The 18,407-nt window shown below is 39.9% G+C and overlaps 1 protein-coding gene, 1 long non-coding RNA gene and 1 pseudogene across 4 annotated transcripts; all 3 read left to right on the top strand.

Annotated features, from left to right (window-relative positions):
* The first annotated feature begins 5,866 nt into the window (after positions 1–5,866).
* LOC126599934 (uncharacterized) lies at positions 5,867–8,430 on the top strand. The gene is made up of 5 exons (XR_007615314.1): positions 5,867–6,063; positions 6,146–6,305; positions 6,411–6,479; positions 7,178–7,236; positions 8,226–8,430. It is a non-coding gene; the product is annotated as an uncharacterized LOC126599934 (long non-coding RNA).
* Positions 8,431–8,457: 27 nt separating this feature from the next.
* On the top strand, positions 8,458–9,594 carry LOC126602255 (uncharacterized; annotated as a pseudogene).
* A 3,249-nt stretch (positions 9,595–12,843) lies between these two features.
* On the top strand, positions 12,844–17,443 carry LOC126599907 (uncharacterized). 3 transcript variants are annotated; one of them, XM_050266385.1, is made up of 3 exons: positions 12,844–14,481; positions 14,586–15,283; positions 16,454–17,443. In XM_050266385.1, the coding sequence occupies exons 2-3, from the start codon at positions 14,620–14,622 to the stop codon at positions 16,558–16,560; spliced, it is 771 nt and encodes a 256-aa protein (XP_050122342.1). In that variant the 5' UTR covers positions 12,844–14,481; positions 14,586–14,619; the 3' UTR covers positions 16,561–17,443. The 3 variants fall into 3 exon arrangements, with proteins under 3 accessions (XP_050122342.1, XP_050122335.1, XP_050122352.1); XM_050266378.1 differs by having other exon boundaries at positions 12,844–15,283; XM_050266395.1 differs by lacking the exon at positions 16,454–17,443 and having other exon boundaries at positions 12,844–14,928; positions 15,003–15,129.
* The last annotated feature ends 964 nt before the right edge of the window (positions 17,444–18,407 follow it).

The following is an 18,407-nucleotide window of genomic DNA, read 5'->3' as shown; positions in this document are numbered from 1 at the left end:
TCTCTGTTTTGTTTTCAATTTTCGTCCAAAACAAATCCCCCTTTATTCTGAAGTCTTAGATTAGTTAGAAAGTGTTTTGATTTGTGTTTCTAAGTGTTTTGATTCAAGTTTTCACCCAATTTCGTCCAAGTTCTTGTTAGGTTCTCAAAACTGCCCAGAAAGTGGTTTTTAGGCAGTTTTGAGTCATTAGGTTGCTGTTTTGAGTTTTAGGTTTGTTTAAGTGTCTTAACCTTTAGTTTTGCATTCTTTGAGTCTAGTTTAGTGTTTTAAACCTTGTTTTAGAGTTTTTAAGTCAGTTTCCACGTGTTTAGCAATCCCTCCTAATCCCCGGTCTAGAACGATCCCTACTTACATCTTTACTACAATTTGACAAAAAGAGGGTTTAATTTGTGTGCTTATCTATTTCGCATCAGTAAGGTAGATGGCACAGAGAGACTCTGATGAATCCAATCTTTACCTAGTAAAGCTCTATAAATGGAAGTGCTATCCACAACAAAAAAGCGAACTTAATTTGTTTTGATCCTAAATCCACCTTTAACAACAGTATCCCATACGTCTTGGTGATATCTCTGGAGAAACTAGAAACTGTAAGATCGGTGGGAATAAGATCTTCTTCACTCCTACACATCTTCTTCATCTGCTTGTATGGCAGCACATTAACTGCGGCCCCACCGTCGATCAAAACCCTCTTGAATGGTACTCCCTCCAGGTGTGCAGTTACATATATGGGCTTGAGATTGTTGGCCAAGCTTGAACTTGGGCGGACAAAAACCATTTTGTCCGAGTATATCCTCTCAGGCTTCCTTATTGATAATTCGAGTAATCCAGTTTGGTTAGGTTCTCCTTGTCCTGTATCCTCAACACTAACATGCACCATCATGGGTTCTATCGCCAGGTAATCACCTTCCATGATGGGAGGTTGATCATGCTTGGCATGAAGCATGGTTGATAAAACATATGTCATGTTTACGTAGAAGTCACTGGGCCCAGGTACATCTCCTTCCTTGCCCCCTATATGGTTCATAAACCCATCTAACCAGGCATGTGCTTCTTCTGGCAATATTAATTCAGGCACCGCCTCCTCTCGAGTTATGCTGAAGTTCTGCACCTGCACTAGGCTCTCACAAAGTGTATCAACCAACAATGGTGATGGTACCCCTCTCTCGGGCTAGATTGTTCCAAAATAGCTTGGTTCTGGGCTATATTTAGGTGTTGGCATCATTACCATATCTTTCTGAGCTCTTATTAGGATTCTATATTTTCCCGAGTGAAGGCTCGATGGCACATGGTCTTTTTCCCCTTCAATCTTGCTACTGGCTTTCTCTAACTCCTTCTTGGTTCTCCAGCGGATTTAATTCTTTCCTTCATTAGGTACCTTCTTTACTTCTCCATTTTTAGAGGTCTATGAGGTGGTGGGGACCTTCAATGAGTTCATGTGGGCTTTATGTTGCCTTTGGACTTTCTTGATCATGGAAGCTCCCATCTCTTTAACGGGCTTTCCATCCCTTCCAACTATATACCATCTCCGCCCGAGTCGGGCAATATTCTTTTTAGTGATTGGGTTCACTGTCTTTTCTTTTATTCTAACATCACTGGCATAACTTGGTTGAGGTGGCTTTATGTCTACCCACATTGGTGTCTCGGCCTTCTTGCCCTCTACTTCTTCTGAAGCTTTATATTTTCTTAATACTTCTGACAAGTTCTTTGGTTGAGAGTCTCCTCCCAACCTCTGGAATACCCTTTGAGAGGTTTTCTTTTTGGCTGCCCGCATGATATCACTACAGGATCCTTGCTCTTTTTTTCCTATCTTCTTAATCAATTTTTGATTGAAGATGGCTCCTGCAGCTGGTACTTCCAGCTCGCACTCCCATTTACATTTATTGCACAAAACCACCCTTTTGATTATTGTTGCCTTAGGCTTTTTAGGCAACTTGATAGCTCATTCTGTTGGCCTATCAATTTGTCGCCTTTCAGCTCTTACTTCCTCAGTAGCTTTTTCTTTCTCTTTCTCTGCCCACTTTAAATTGATCATGTTTACGGGGGCTTGTAGAAAAGGATCAGCACATGTTACTGCACTAGTTTGAGATTCTCCCAATGTTTGCACTATTTCTAACAAATATTGCCCCCTGTTATTCAATGAGAACGACAAAGGGTCAGACAACTTGGGCTTCTTGATCTCATTCAAAGCTAACTGGCCGGCTCTGGTCTCTTCCTTGTTCTTCTCCTTATCTCTTTCTTTTTTAAGTATAGGGAATAAGGAAACAACAAGTTTCTTCGTATGGCTAGTCTGGTTTCCTGCCCTTCTAACATTATCATTTTTTGGAGTAGAGTGCTCCAAATCTGACCTTCTTTGCAGATTCATGAAACAACCTTTGTCCATTTCTTATTTAGCTCCCTCAAAGTTCCTCTCCATATTTAGAGAACTTTTCTCTAGGCTTTTCAAGAGAGCCATCAAGGTAGCCTGTAGATCTTCTTTTGTAACCCTCTCATTTGATTTCTTAGAAGGGGTCAGACTTCTCGTCAAGATAGGTCCTTGTAAATGTTCAAGGAGATTTGTCATGCTGGATCTCAATGTGAGTTGGACAGTCTTTGCATTAATCTTCACTCGAAGGTTTGTTCCTTCCTTTGTCTTTTTAGCATACAAGATTTGATCCCACTGGGCGTGCCAAAATTATGTTCGGGCAGGAATGTCGCCTATGCTCAATCCTGGCTCGAGCACACAGCTCCCCGTGGAGTTGGCACTTTGGTTGACTGTCGGGTTCTCGCTTTGTTCATCGGGCTGCAAGAAGAGGACAAAGTTAATTCTGAAAGGTGCCTTTGTCGGGCCTTAAGTATAGGCCGTGAGACTCGCAATCAAAACTAACTTATGTGCTGAGGCGTGCCACTGCCATCTCAGTATAGCAGATGTAAAATGAGTAGATTTAAGCTGATTACTTGCGCCCCAAGTTACTCTGATTTCTCATTATCAAAGGAATGTTGTGGATGGGTTAAGTCCACATTAGATTCTTTTCTATGCCTTAAGATCAAGGACTTTTGTTTATCTTGTATGGTAAAATGGTAGAGGTCCGGATCTAATTAAGGCATTAAGTGGATTCACTCTTAAGTTAGTAAAACCATTTAACTAAAACTAGATCTGAGAGTAAGCTAAACTTTGGATCATTAAAAGACCTAAAATGATTTGAATACATACTAGGGAATTCATTACAACACCAAATCTATCAACTAAAAGACAACACAAAGGGAATCGGGCAAGATTCAACCTTGTTGGGCAAGGGTGGACCTTTTGCCGTTTCTTTTCTTTGCAACTACAAGGATCTGAGGGTTTTAAGAGAGAATGGATGACAAATAAATTTACACAGGAGAATCGATACTATTGGTGAGCAGCAGAGCTATTAAACTAGACAAAAGGGGGCTTTCGTAAGGGCTGATCCTGAGAAGGATTGAGGTTGGGGGATGACTACAGCTTCATATGCAAATCTGGCTTGAGCAGAGTTTATGTATTTGTTTGTTTGATTGGTTGAGTGTCCTTGTCTCTGGGCCCTCTTCCTCCTTTTATAGGTGAATTAACCTAACCGCTTGCAGCTTGTTTCTTACCCGAAAGCAACATGAGGGGTAGTGACTTATTAGCATTTTACGTACTCTGCCATTCAGAAAGTGCTTTTGGGTTGAGAGTAGGTTGATTTCCATCAAGTGTCACTTCCATATAGGCCACTTACTCCTATTTGCTCTTGCATTAATGTGGAATCATCATTTTGCCTTGGGTTGGGCGAATGAGTTTGATGCTGGGCCTTCGGGCAAAGTCATGCCTCCTGGGCTTCTTTTTCGAGCTTCTCTTCCTTCAGCCCAAAGTTCAAATATTTAACCCAAACAGACAGTTTTGAAATTATGTCTTTATGGTTAAATGGAAGTTTATTACGGTACTGTTTTGATTAGTTTTCCAAAAATTAATTGATTGCCACCATCGACACTCATGATGGTCCACCATTAAATATACAAACAATTTCCTTCTTTGCTCTTTTCTATTTCCTCCATACTTTCTCTTCTATTCATTGTGGTGCTTCACCACCTGAACATGTACATGCACCAAAGCTTTCTTATGGTGCTGCACCACTCGAACACGTACATCCACCAAAGCCCAGCCAACCTACAGTACACCTTCCAAAGCCATACCCACCAAAAACACCACCACCAAAGTCGTTAACTTCTTTGTCTTGTTTAGAACTTTGAGCTCCTCTATCTTCTACCTTGGGTCGTGAAGCTTTCTTCCCTTAGCCTTTTGGATTTTTTTTTTTTGCAGTGGCCTTTTGGTGGTGTGAGCGGGAGAGTTATGGCAGAAGTGCTTATGAGCCACGTTTTAGCATCACCCCACTTTAGAGGAAACCTTGGAACTAGTGAGGGAGGAAGAGTCACAGCCACCGTCTCGGGAGAAGTAGTGGCCTAGTAAGGGTTGCAATTGAAGGGATAAGAGTTCGCGGTTGGTGGCTGCTTTAACAACAGGATCGACAACTGAGGTTTGGAAGGAGCCCGGAACGGAGTGCTTTCCACTGACACGATAACTTTTCGCGCTGATAACGTGTTGTGAAATAGACGATATTGTGCAGTGGAATATAAAGTAAATAATACACGATATTTATGAGGTTCGGCAAGTATGCCTACACGTCCTCGAGGCAGTAACAGTAGCCTCTTTCATTATCAAATTGAAATTACAAAGGTAATGGAGACAACATATTATGTATCTTCTCTATATATGGGAGCTAATAGGCCTTCATATAGGAAAATATATAGTTCCCTGCTAAAGGCAAGAACTGTGAAAGTGCATATGCTACCCGACACAAATTCAACATCTATTAGTTGTCGATGCCTATTTCTTTAAGTGGGTCATCCACTTTTATAACAAAAAATATTTTTAACTTGTACATATAAGATATAAGTTCAGAAAGCCATTGCAGGTACTATTTCAAGAAGTTATGCTTAAAATTTTAATAAAAATTTCAACCTTTTTGTAATAAAGATATTTTTAACAAAAGTACATATGAGTATAAGTGTTTTCTAAATAAGCAATTTCAAACAGACACTTGTTTTCCTATCGGGTCGCCAACCCTCGTAAATTAAGCTATATCCAAGGCTTCATTTTTGTTCCAAACAACTTTCAATTTGGCTGGTTTAAATGTAGTTAATATATGTTGAATTGGAATAAAATGAGCAAAATAAGAAAAGTTTACATTTTTCTGTCCTAATTATCAATTTGCTTTTTACATAATTCTTTAAACCCCTCTTTAGAGTACATTCATCGTTTGTTTATTAGTATATATTTCAGCTGATAAAGCAAGATTTCTTACTATAGTATTAGTATATGATATATTAAATATAAAGTGATATCTGTATTTAATTTTTTATTTTATTTTTTTGAAATGCAACGGTAGTGAAATTTGGGAACTAGACCTACCATGGTATATTTGTATAGGGAAATTTTATTTAAACCCATCTAACATATTTCTACACCTAACTTACTCTTTGCATCCATTTGATTTTTAACTAAACTATTAATATCTCTTTAAACCCAAATTTGATACCTAATATACCCTCATAAACCCAATTCAATATGTGGATTTAATTTTACACCATTTGATTTTTAGAAGCTAAATTTGATGTGTTTAGACCTAAGTTCTTGTCACAGCCCGTCCCGGAATTATTAATTCCGAGGACGTGAGATGACCAATGTGACCTTAAACGGGATTAAGGTGTGTAAATGTATGACATTTGTTTTACTTTAAGATCCTAAACTAGGGTTAGATTTATATTTGTATGTGTTAATTTGTGCTTGGACTTAGGTAGGGCCTCCTACCCTGAATTCCCTCCTTAAAACCCGTAACCTTTCTTCTCTCTTCTTCTTTCATTCCAGACTCTCTCTCTCTTATTCTTTTCTGAAAACTCTCTCATTCTCTCTCTTACTCTCGAACTCACGGCAACCACCAAGAACCACCACAATCTTGTACCAACGTTCCATTTAAGACCACCATCGTGATCCTGGGGACTTCACGAGCACGGGGATACCAATTTCAGGTGAGTTTCACTTCGAAAACCCTAGTTCTAAAGTTGCCGTGAGATGACACTGTTCATGAGCTTTGAATTGGTTACGTTTTAGGCTAAAACAAGATCACAGCGAGTTTAGTAAGGTCCCAAGGAAGCTCGGAGTGCTTCGTTGGAAGTTTTTGGACGTAAGAACACGGAGATCGACAAGTTCAAAGTTTGGCCGGAGCTTTCGAGGCGTTTTCCGGCGAATCCCCGGCGAGTTAGGAGTCGAGGTAGGTATCAATCTCTTTGTCTCGTCAAGTAATACAACTTTCCTTTTTGTTTCACTCAATTTAGTTGAGTATTGAAGAAGTTATACTCATTTGAAAAATACCCAGTTTCCGGCGACCTCCGAGGCTTTCGAGGCAGTTTCCGGCAAAACCACGGCGAACTAGGTGTTGTGAAAGGTACCATTATCTTTTTCTCTTCAAGGGCTACAACTTTCGTTTTTGAATCACTTGATTTCGTTGAGAAATGACAAAGTTATGGCAATTTGAAAAACTGCTCAGAAAACGGCCGCCGGAAAAACCAGTCCGGCGACCCAAGGAAGAAGAAGGTGCTACAGTAAAAATAAAAAATAAAAATAAAATTATTTTAAAAATATGTCGACGTCCGTGACGTCGAGTAGATCACTGTGGTATATTCATATACCTAAATTGAACACCGTATGAGAAAGTTATTGAGGATTGTTGGTTAGGTGTTCAAATAACGTTTTATAGTTTTCACATTTAGGTGAAAATGTGAATTGATGATCCGACCGTTGGATCGTCACCAAAATTTGATACGTTGTAATACGTAATATTTGAGGATTATTGGAACTTACGGATTGGGAATCCGAGTTACGGATCTTCCGGAATTGGAATTGTAAGTCCATAATATAAAATGTTAACCGTCACTTAGTTTTGGAAATTGACGGAGATCCGACCGTTGGATGGTAATGAAATTTTAGGATGTTGTCCTAGAGGTATAAGGTGGACCTCTGGAAGTTATGGATTTAAAATCTGAGTGGCAGATCTTCCGGATCGATCAACGTAGTGACGTATTTTATATAAGTTATGTATTCTATCGATATGAATTCTGAGCCTGGATTTGATTACTATTCTAGGCGGCGATCGTCATGACGCCTTGATGTGTGGTGCTAGGGAGTTGTTGGACGAACTCCAGGTGAGTGGGCAGTTTTGTTTTCCGTATATATATATATACTTAACGTTTTCCCAGAAATTGAAAATGCATGAAATTATGTTTAAAATGGAATGCATATGAGTTATGTGGAAAAACGGGAAGTGAAATACCATGCATAGAATTGATATGAAAAGTATATAGAAATGTGAGTTGAAATGCCATGCATGAATTAATATATGATGCATATGTATGAATTGGTGCGGTGGACGCACAAGTAAGAATTGATTTATGATGCATATGTATGAATTGGTGCGGTGGACGCACAAGTAAGAATTGATTTATGATGCATATGTATGAAATGGTGCGGTGGACGCACAGGTGAGTATTTAATTACTATTATGATGATGATGATATATATTGAGCTCAAATCCTGCACCATGGTTTAGTGCTTATAGTATTCACCGCATCGCACGCTCGCCTTGGATCCAAGTAGATGCTAGTCGTACAGTCCACGCGGAGTGGGTACGACAGACCAGTCGCGAGAGTGTTAGTGAGATTCCGACTGGTGGGTGACCTTAGATTATGTGCACAGATGATTTATGAGAAGCACTAGAGCGTAACTTGCGTGCAGAAGGCCGGACGGGTCACAGAGGTGACTCCGGTAGAGTGATAATGATAGATTTTGAGCTCTAGGTTCAACCGTACAGGGCTATTAGAGGGCCTACGGTTGATTACTTTCTTGCACCTGATATGATTATGTTGATGCATTCATACCTTATTACTGTTGAGATGATGTGGCATGGCATAATTAATATGAGAAATGTTGAGATGATGTGGCATGGCATAATTGTTATGAAAATGTTGAGTTAACGACTTGAAGTCTTGAGAATATATATGTATATTTATATTTTACATTTCTGGGAAAGTATACAGGTTTTACGGAGAGGGGTTACAACGTTTTGAGAAATGTTTGGATTTGGAAAAAGAATTGTTTTACTGACCCACTCAATTTTGGTTTTGCGCCCCTCCAGGTTCAGGAATCACAAAGGTGTGGTGACTACGAGGAATTCGACGGTGTTCTGACAGATTGGACAAAATTAGGACTCACCTTCGGGTGTATCAATTTAAATTGTATCTTAAAGCTTCCGTACTGTGCAAATGGTTACGTCACTCTCACGTGACGGCCAGCATGCCCTCCTTCGGGACGGGGTGTGTCAGTTCTTTGCATGGTTTTTCACAACACAAAAGCTGATAATTCAATTGTTGAAAGATGTCAAGAAAGGCAATGAAAGGATCAAATGGATGGACAAAGAACCTTATGCATACTAGAACGAGAACCCCTTTGTTGCTGATACGAGGAAAGACTTACTCAAAAATGCCATGTCTCAAAGACACAGGACTGGAATGCTAGCCTATTCATCCAGGTACCATTAAAGATAAAAACCAATTTCGTTTAAACAAATGGCATATGTTATCAACAACATTAACTTTTGATTGAAAACCCAATTAGCCAATAAATCTACAAACTAATTAGGTATAATTTCAGGATTGGATTCTTGAATCTCAGCAAGGCTTCAAGTAATCAAATGTAGCAGACCAATGCACACACAGGTATTTCTTATAGACATATAAATAAAATTCTCTTGTTTGGTAATTAAATTTCACTTTAATCGTCATTCCATTTTATCATGATTTATGCAGGTACAAGACCTATATTGAGGGTTATGCATGGTCTGTGAGGGAGAAGTACATTCTAGCCTGTGATTCAGTAACATTGCTGGTAAAACCAGTGCACCATTACTGGCCTATAAGGCATGAAAACAAATGTAGATCCATTAAGTTTGCTGTGGATTGGGGCAACAACCACAAACAAAAGGTGACTCCTCTTTCTAATTAACTTTCCATTTTGTTCGTAATTTATGTTATTGTCCCTTTTAAACTCTGAGCAGAGCTATTTGTGCCACATTTATAGAGGTGCGGTCAACAATGTGATCCCCCTAGCATTACTCCGGAAGTTTATACTCTACGGTTTCTATTACTTACGGATTTTGGAACAGGCACAAGCAATTGGAAAAGCTGCAAGCGACTTCATCCAAGAGGAGCTAAAGATGGACTATGTGTACGACTACATGTTTCATCTGTTAAATGAATATGCTAAACTCTTAAGATTTGAGCCACGAATACCCAAAGGCGCTGCACATTTGTGCTTGGGCTTGTCCTGCAGATGAGTCGCCCAAGAAGTCTATAACTGAATCATTGGTTAAGAGTCCATTAGCAATAGACCCTTGCACCTTGCCTCCTCCCTATGAACCCTGAGATCTTGCAAAGTTATAGAGGAGGAATATTAATTCAATTACACAAGTGCAACAGTGGGAAGATAAATTTGATCGTGGGGTTTAATTACAATGTTTTATTGATAAATTTGAGTTTTATTATTAATTTCATTTTGTACTTAATATTAATTATGCAATAGGGTAAAATAGGCAATTAACATTTAAATTTTAAGTTGGATGTAAAAAGAGGCTGAATGGGTTTAAATAAAATTTCCCATTTGTATATAAATTGGAGGGTAAATTACACATAACCACCTCAATTATGAGTTGCATAACAATTTCATACCTCATGTTTTAAACATTATAATATCATACTTCTTCTTTTGAATTTGTTGCAATGTCATACCTCCGTTAACTTTTCTATTAATTTTTTCTATTAAATGCTGACACAACAGAAGCAGGACCCACACATTCACCAGCTAAAATAAAAAATTAATTAAGTAATAAAAAATTATTTGTTATTTATTTAATAATTAAAATGAATTGAAAACAAATAATTTTGTGGGCCCTCATCCTTAATCTCGAGAAATTTTTAGTTGTGGCTGGAACACGGATGATACATCACGTGTTTTTATGTAAGTGGTGAGATTTTTTAAGTTATTAACTTTTTAACACACAGGTCCCACCATTTATATAGCAACACATGATGTACCATCCTGTGTGGCAATCACACTGAAAAATCTCTCCCCAATCTTCCCTTTTTCTCCCTCAGCTGGAACACAAAATCCTAATTCTTATGCAATCCTCCTCCCCCTTCCGCCGTGGACCAACACCCATAGCCACTCTTCAATAACCCTAATTTTCCCAACAGCCCCAATTTCCCCAATAACTCACTCATATCCACACTCACCATTCTTCTTCCCCAAACTTCCATAGACTTGTGTTAGGACCCTTTGGGCCACCATAGGTTACTAGTATTTATTAGGCCCATTGCTAATGTTAAGCCCACTAAGACTACTAAACCCTAGCCATCTGACACACCCCAACCTAGGAAGGTCGAAGCATGCTGGGCATCACCGTGAGGTGACGTAACCATAAAGGTAAGTGATGTAAAAAGTGAATAATTTCAAGACTAATTGAAACTAATTATACTAAATAGTGAAAGAGTGCGCAATTGTGGGAAGATCCCACTACAATTATTCAGAGCATAATAGACAGTGAGACTACAGAAGAGCAATCAAAGTACACTTATTACATAACAGTGATAAGTTCGTACGTCTAAATAGAAGAGAATGTCATAATTGCCGAGATTCCTTGAGTGCCACAAAGAGTACAACTATCTAGGTCCTTGAGGGGTGAAAAACAAAGTTGAGTGGGTCAGCAAAACAATGCTTATATGAAATCCTTTATTTTCGAATATACTAACCCCTCACCGTAAAACAAGTATAGTTTCCTTAAAACATACTACGTAGGTATGTAAACGATAAATCAACAACATTATAATAGTATTATAACCATAAATATGCACGATGTATCAAATGCCACAATAATATAATTATGTGATAATCAAGTATAGCTAAGTGCTCATCCATCTAGGTTGACACACGAGTTTGAACAGATAATTTATGATACGAACAAGACTAGGTGTAATCAATATGCTCTAGTACTACGATCACGTGAAGGCTGGTGCAGGAGCACGGTCACATACAAGTCAGATTGTCTACTGCAATCTACTCGACAGGACTGGCACCTAACCTGGATCCAAGGAGAGCTAACGGTGCGATGTGAGCATACACGTGAAGGACTAGCCCTGGCCCTGGGGCAAGTACTAACACCGGTGTAGCAAGATGAGCATGTACAAATATGTATGAATGTCATGACAGTAATATCTCAACCATATAGCAGCATTTATCACAATTATATCCCAGTTATCAATTATTTGGCAATATACATAAAGTGATGAATTTATGCAATTTTGGAAACTATAAATACGTATAGATATAAAAATAAACTGCCCACTCACAAGTACGTCTTTGGGTCGTAGCCCCCGAGCCTAGCTTGGCCTTGAACGTCCTCGGGATACGTTTTCCCCTATATGAGAAATAACTAATTTCGAATTAATTAAAGCACATATATGTAAACCTAAATAAAACCTCCATAGTTTGCTCAAACCTAAGGTTTAAATATACCATCGTGACCTACTCGACATCACGAACATCCCCATACATTTAGAATAAATTATGGACCCTTCACACACCCCCACGTGTCTGCAATGGCACGGCCAGACATGCCCCTACGCGCAGGCAAGTGCCATCAGCTAGTCTGACGTCGTCAGGAATATTCTGTTAAATGTTAACAGAGATTAATGGCGTTACCTAACACCGTCAGGAATATTTCGTCAACTCTAAAGGAATATTCTGTCACCTTCTTCGATTGTCCTTGCCGTCGCCGTCGTCAGTCGCTGTTTGCAACTTGATTTTCGTCGGATTTCTGGGAAAATTTCGAATTAACATAACTTCTTCATTTCTCATCCTTTTTTAACCCAATTTATATGGTTTGAAGCTAATGAAATGTAGAATGGCGTTATACTTGTTTGGAGTCCAAAAAGTGGACGGAGGTGGTCGGAAATCACCTTGAAAGTTCTGGCCAAACTGGAACTTTTTGAAAATCCGTTGTTTCGACGTGGCTTCTTCACCAAAGTTTCACTAGGGATCTCGGGGAGTTTAATGGAAGCCTTCAAAATTCCTAAAGTTCGCAACTCAGTCCCAAACACGATGAACTAAAAGCACTGAGTGTGGACCTCATGAGTTCGATGTCGAAAACTCGTCCATCCCGAGTTTCAAGAACATGGTTGTGTTCGTGAAGATGAGAGGAGTACAATGGTGTGATTTTTGGGCTCCATCTATGAGGTTTAGGGTTTGTTCAAGAGGTTTGCAGAGAGGGAGAGTATACGGGAGGGAGAGAGAGAAAAGGAAGATAAAGAGAGTCCATTTTTCTCTTTTTCTGATTGGTTGCTGCAAAGGGAGAGTGGAAGGGATTGGTGGATGACATAAAGGGGAGCACGAGATGGGCTAAATAGAAGGTTAGGGATAGAGTTTTAGATTTGGTACAGAAAAGGGAATCGAAATCTATTCGTAACAGTGTTTCTACACTGATAGAAATTCTCGTACACTCGTAACAACGTATACAATTTAAATGTGATAACGAGAAATAAAATAAAAGCGATATAAATACGTCCACGTCACTCGCCAATAAGGGCATAACCGTCAATACACATACTCGGAGAAAAATTACATAGGAAAATTAAGAACGGTTGTCACACCATCCTTCTGTATTTAAACTACTATGTTCATCTAAATTAGGCATGAATGAAGATATGAATTTCCCTTAATTTCTTTTTCCATTTCCTGCATTTACTTGCTTGCAATTTCCCTTTTACCATGTCTGATCCTATCAATTGGTACCAGAACCAGAGATCCACCGTGTATCTATGGTTTAGACCTGTTGATCCCACACTTCCAGCGCCATGGAAAAGTGTAACGGATGATTCCAATGGTATGGTGTTCTATTGGAATCCAGAAACCAATGTTTACTAAACATCCAAATCCGCCCCCGCCCTCTCCTCTGCCTTCACCACCTCATCCTCCTCCCGATCACTACCAGTTTCCATTCGAGTATAAACCCACCTTTCCTTCCTTGGATCTTACCTATCGACCACCAGATTACCCAGCCTCGTATATGCCTGAGCTTTCCATAGCTTCTTCATTTACCAGTCCCATAGACGTCCCTCAAATCCTGCACCACCTTCCGTTGTGTATTCGGACTCCATAGACGTCCCTCAAATCCCTCATTACTATGCCACAACCCCTAATTTTCACGATCCCCAAATTTACCCTCCATTATCATACGAACAAGATTCATTAGTTTTCGATTCTGAGACCCCACATTCCTCCCACCACTACCCGCCCCCTCCACCGACCCACGACCTCCATTTCACCCACCCCTTCTCGATCCCTACAACTTTGACCATGACCATTCCAGATTCGGACTTCGTGGGGACAACGAAGTCCACACCCGACGTTAAGGTCACCACGGCAGTGCTCGGGCCTGCTTTTCACTGTGAAGTATTGGGCAAGCAGGTTACGAGTGGTACGGACTCTGTGTCCTCTCGGCATTTTTGCCAAGACAGGTTGCAAACTTCGACTATGGAAGGAGAAGAAGGGATAGAGTCTCCACTGGAGGGTTTGGATTTACCACTTGGATAAAACCTTTCCTGTGCCATTGACTCGGCGCCTTCCATTCCTAGCTCAACCGTAGCGTCGTCGCGGCTCTCATTATACTCGCCGCCACTAACCTACATTCCATATTTGGACTCAGTTATGAAGGTTCCTTGCTCATTCTCAGCGGTTTTGATTCCCTCTTTTTCACCGGAACTTGGGTCTTCACCCACATCGCCCATAGGCTCTTTTCAAACCGCACCACATCTTCCATCGCGGATTCCATCATCTACAACATGGCAACTCTGAAACCATCGTGTTCCACCATTTTTTTCGACATCTCTGTTTTTTACAGCAATGGCAACTCCATCCAGGACCCGGGCTTCCGTAACGGTTGAGGGTTCCCGCATAACGGATCGTTCTGGCCATACTTCTAAGCAAATCAATCGTTTCTTGAAAATGACTTCTTCCGTGGTGATGAAGATGAAGCCTAAGTTAGGGGTCCTTGGATACTGACAGTCCACAAACTCTTCACACTTTTCCTCCTCGTCTGTAGAATCAAGCTTGTGCTCCTACTTTCGCAATAACGGTCTCGTCAATACCATGCTGGTTAACGATGTTGCCGCATCTCACTTGAAGTGTTACTTTCAAACCTGCACTGATAAGTGAGTTGTACCACCGTTTGTTCAGTCACCCTACGGATGCGATGGAAAAACTCTCTCCTAAGGCAACTGTTATTTAGATTGCCCACCCAATCCCCCTTACCTAAGGCGCCAGACAAGGTCCGTCTCCGTCAGGTACCCGTATCACATCCTTCGCTGCACAATGCACGGTTGAATTTGGACTTTATTACATATCAGGTGACCTGGGCAATGATTGTGTTTACTTCCTATGTGAGTAGGGGAAACATATTTGCCCAAGATGTGTTTGACAAAATGCGGCAGAGCGAAATTGGCCAGCAATATAGGCCTGACCTTTTACTTGATCAGCTTCCTTGGATAAAGATTCCAAAATCGATTCCTGATTTTCTGCTTATTGAAATTGGGGAACGTTCCACCAAGGATGTGTTTATTTATGCATTTGAATCTGTTCGTATTGTGACCAAGAAGGTTTACCCTACCTTGTCCCCACATTTTCCTGCCTGGGAGTTCCTCAATACTTCTTTCCTAGCTAGCACTGTTCAACGTGATGTTGAGACCATTTTGCGCTCTCCCATTACCTTGTTAACTGGCACTTTTGTAGGGGTAAGTTTGTGTGCTATGGATACTTTTTTAAGGATGCTTAGGCAAGCACCGAAGTGGGAATTTTTTGTTAGCAGGAAGCGAAGTCATCCAAGTGGACCGAGAGCTGTATTCCAAGGAAGGTTCCTTTGTTATCATATTCAGCAGTTATTTTTTAGGAATGACCACAACCTGGAATACTTCCAGCAGTGGGATTGGCTACAATTGCACTTTTTGTTGGGTAATACTTCGGTGGTTCAACATGTTTTGAGCTCAAAACAAATATTTGCTGTGAAAGCGGAGCTAATGGCACTTGCTCACCATGAACAACAAAATGGACTTTCCCTTTCTTCCAAAGATTTACAGGACAGTGGCATTTGTAAGTCTTTCAGATTCATTCCGTTCATTAATCCATAACTGATTATAGCAATTTTTAGTGCTCTGTAGTTTTTTGGATATATACAATGCACAAAAATTTCTGTTCATATATCGCTCTTTGACATACTGCTTGGGGAAATCTGTCATCATATGAGGATTTTGACCGCTTTCAGTTTTAATTTGGACAGTACGCACTGGGGAATTTTGACACAATTGATAGGCTGCAGCAAACTGCACTACAGACTTCTAGATTTACTGCTAGAGGTTCCATGGTTTATTCTACCATTTAGACCAATAATTTAACTTGATAGGCCATAGTATTTTTTCCACGTTCATGAGTGGCTTGACGAAAGTAATTTCCACTTTTACTTTATCTAGACATATGATTGATACTATGACATCAGCTTGTCTACTTGCCTCCCATTACAACAGATGTGTTACTAGAACCATTATCAGCCTTTTGGGAAAAATCTGCCAACTTGAAATGGCCTACAGATGGACATTTTAAACACGAAGATGAAGTGTTTGCAATTCTTATCCGGGGACACATACCCGATCCTTTCCAAATCATGGCAAAGTCACTTTCTCTTAATTTTCAGAAGTTGATTTCTATGGTTTTTTCTCTAGCAGTGGGTACTGAGCATATTGGTTGCTCTTCTTTTTCTCCTAATCTTGTTGAGATTAAGAACTTCTATTAGATGATCATTCTTCCAAAGTTGCAGTCTCAGCATGCGACTGAGCATCCTCCGCTCCTGGAGCAATTTGGTGCAAGACATGCTAGTTTAGGCCTTGCTTACTTCAATTTTCATGACAATGGGATTACTGCTCTACTCTAATTCAATCTGGCAATATCTTTTCTAAGCTCTTATTTCCCTTATGTTCATCAATGGCACATACTTTTATGGAGCCTATCAGCAAGTTATAAACTATATCTACTTTGGATGTTTAAGGCTACTATGTCTTACACAGTACACAGGAACAGGGTGTTTTGAGCTAATTATCAAGCTGGTGAGAAATGTTAGGGTCCAGTTGGACCACACTATATATAACCACGCCATTTTGGGACTTTGGACTGCCAAGAGTCTTGAACAAACATGTATTGTGATGTATTGTGTTTTGAGCCATTTTGGAAATGTTCATGATATCAAGACTTGGGCCATTTTGTTTGCAGATCATTCTTTCATAGTCAAAGAGCTGTCACTTTTGGCAGAGTTGATGCAATCTTGTGTTGACGATGCCAATTTGTCTGATGCATCACTACTTACTCCGAGGATGTAAGATTATTATTCGATCAACACCAAATTGGATGATACCTCCTTCCAGAATGTAGCATGCTATAAATTGAAGATCATTTTGGGTCTTTGTTCAATAGCATTATATGCATCAAGTTCATTAAGGCCCAAGTTCTTCGGTTATATCACTTTTTTGGATTTTTGGAAGCTAGTGTGCTTGTGGAATGCTAGATGATTTGGGAATTTAGCATTTTCACTAAGCGTATATGCAGGTACATATTCAGCAACTGAGGTCAAGTTAGCTAGGATTGAATTGGCACTCCTCTGTTATCTTCTCTATCCCTTGCCAGCCATGGTTTTTGGGCTTTCAGCTTTTGTCAAACCAAAGGAGAGGTTGAATACCAGTCTATGAGATGTGTGCTTCATGGCTCCTGTACTTCTACAGAGATCATGCATGGGGTAGAAGCACAACTTGGTAGGCTTGGTTCAAAACTTTGTTTGGCAGCCAATTTTCTTGTGGTCTGTTTTGAGAATCACACTGCACTGGTTTTGGAGGCCTCTATCATGATACTTTTTAGGGTGTGCTATCCACACACCTCTTTTTACTTCTCACATACACCATTTATTAATTTCTGTCTGTTGATCTTTTTCAATTCATCTGATCCGACGACCGAAAATTCTAAGTGTGTGTGAGAAGTAAAAAGGGATGTGTGGATATCACACCCCTACTTTTTTTGGAACCCCAAGGTTTGGGAGAACAAGCAGTGCAAGCCTCTATATGCCAACTTGACGACATAAGGATATGCCTCATTTTAAGGGGGAGGGATTGTTAGGACCCTTTGGGCTGAAGGAAATTTTGTGAAAAACATGTTCATTTGAGCAATATCTATGACATGCAATTAACATTTAAAGGTGGAATCATGCTTGTATGCACTCAAAACAAAACATTACCCATGAAATTTAAAGCCTAGTAGAAGGGTGAATCAAGACTCAACTCAAGAACAAAATGAGTTAAGAAATCTTATACCTTTGTTGATTCCTCTTTGCATAAGCAAAGGCTAATCACCTAAGGAGAGGGGCTTCATTCCTTGCTTTTTAGCTCCATGGATTTCTAGGATGAGAATGGTTGAAAGGATTCTCTAAGTTCCCAAAGTTGAGAACCTCTAAGTCCCCACACCAAGGAAGGACTTGAAGAAGAGATGAGTGACCTAGAGGAAGTAAGATTGCTAGCTAAAATCCTCTAGGGTGGCCGGCCTCTTAGAGAGAAAAGGGAGAGACATGTTCTCATCCAATTTTCTCCAAAAGAAACCCTAATAAAGAAAAGGCTATAAAGTCACATTTATACCTACCTTCATTGGAGTGGCAAACTTGTAATAAGTCCAAAACCCACTCCTTTATCAATATGGTCAGCCATAGGGTTTTATTGGGCTGTTTGGGCCTTTGTGAATTATTAGTCATTAAGTTGACATACAACTGAAGTCAATGGGCTTGACGTTCGAAGCCCATTGGGCCTTGAGGCCCAAAACTAACCCGAGGTCTTTAACGAACTTTATTCGTTTGATTAATTAACATATTAATTAATCTTTACCATAAATAATTAAACCATTTAATTATCCTTACTCATCTCCGTTGTTTCTTCAATCTCTACCTTACACGGTATACGATCCATTAGGTTCCTTTTAGCGAGGCAGTGGGCGATTAGAACTCTTTCAAATCGATTGTGAATTGAAACTTACTTTCAATTCTCCCTTTAGTGATTATACACGTTTAGGGCTTCCACAAACCATGAGTGGCACCTAGCAGTATGTTATGGTTACCCAAGCTAATCAGAAGAGGTGGACAACCTATTCAGTTTAGGATTACAATGCAATACGGTCTTTCTCTAATACAATA

This window comes from Malus sylvestris, chromosome 2 (genome assembly GCF_916048215.2).
Source record: "Malus sylvestris chromosome 2, drMalSylv7.2, whole genome shotgun sequence".
In the NCBI taxonomy this organism is placed as follows: domain Eukaryota; kingdom Viridiplantae; phylum Streptophyta; class Magnoliopsida; order Rosales; family Rosaceae; genus Malus; species Malus sylvestris.
Note: the sequence above shows the minus strand (reverse complement) of the source record. Positions and strands in the feature narration are given on the sequence as shown.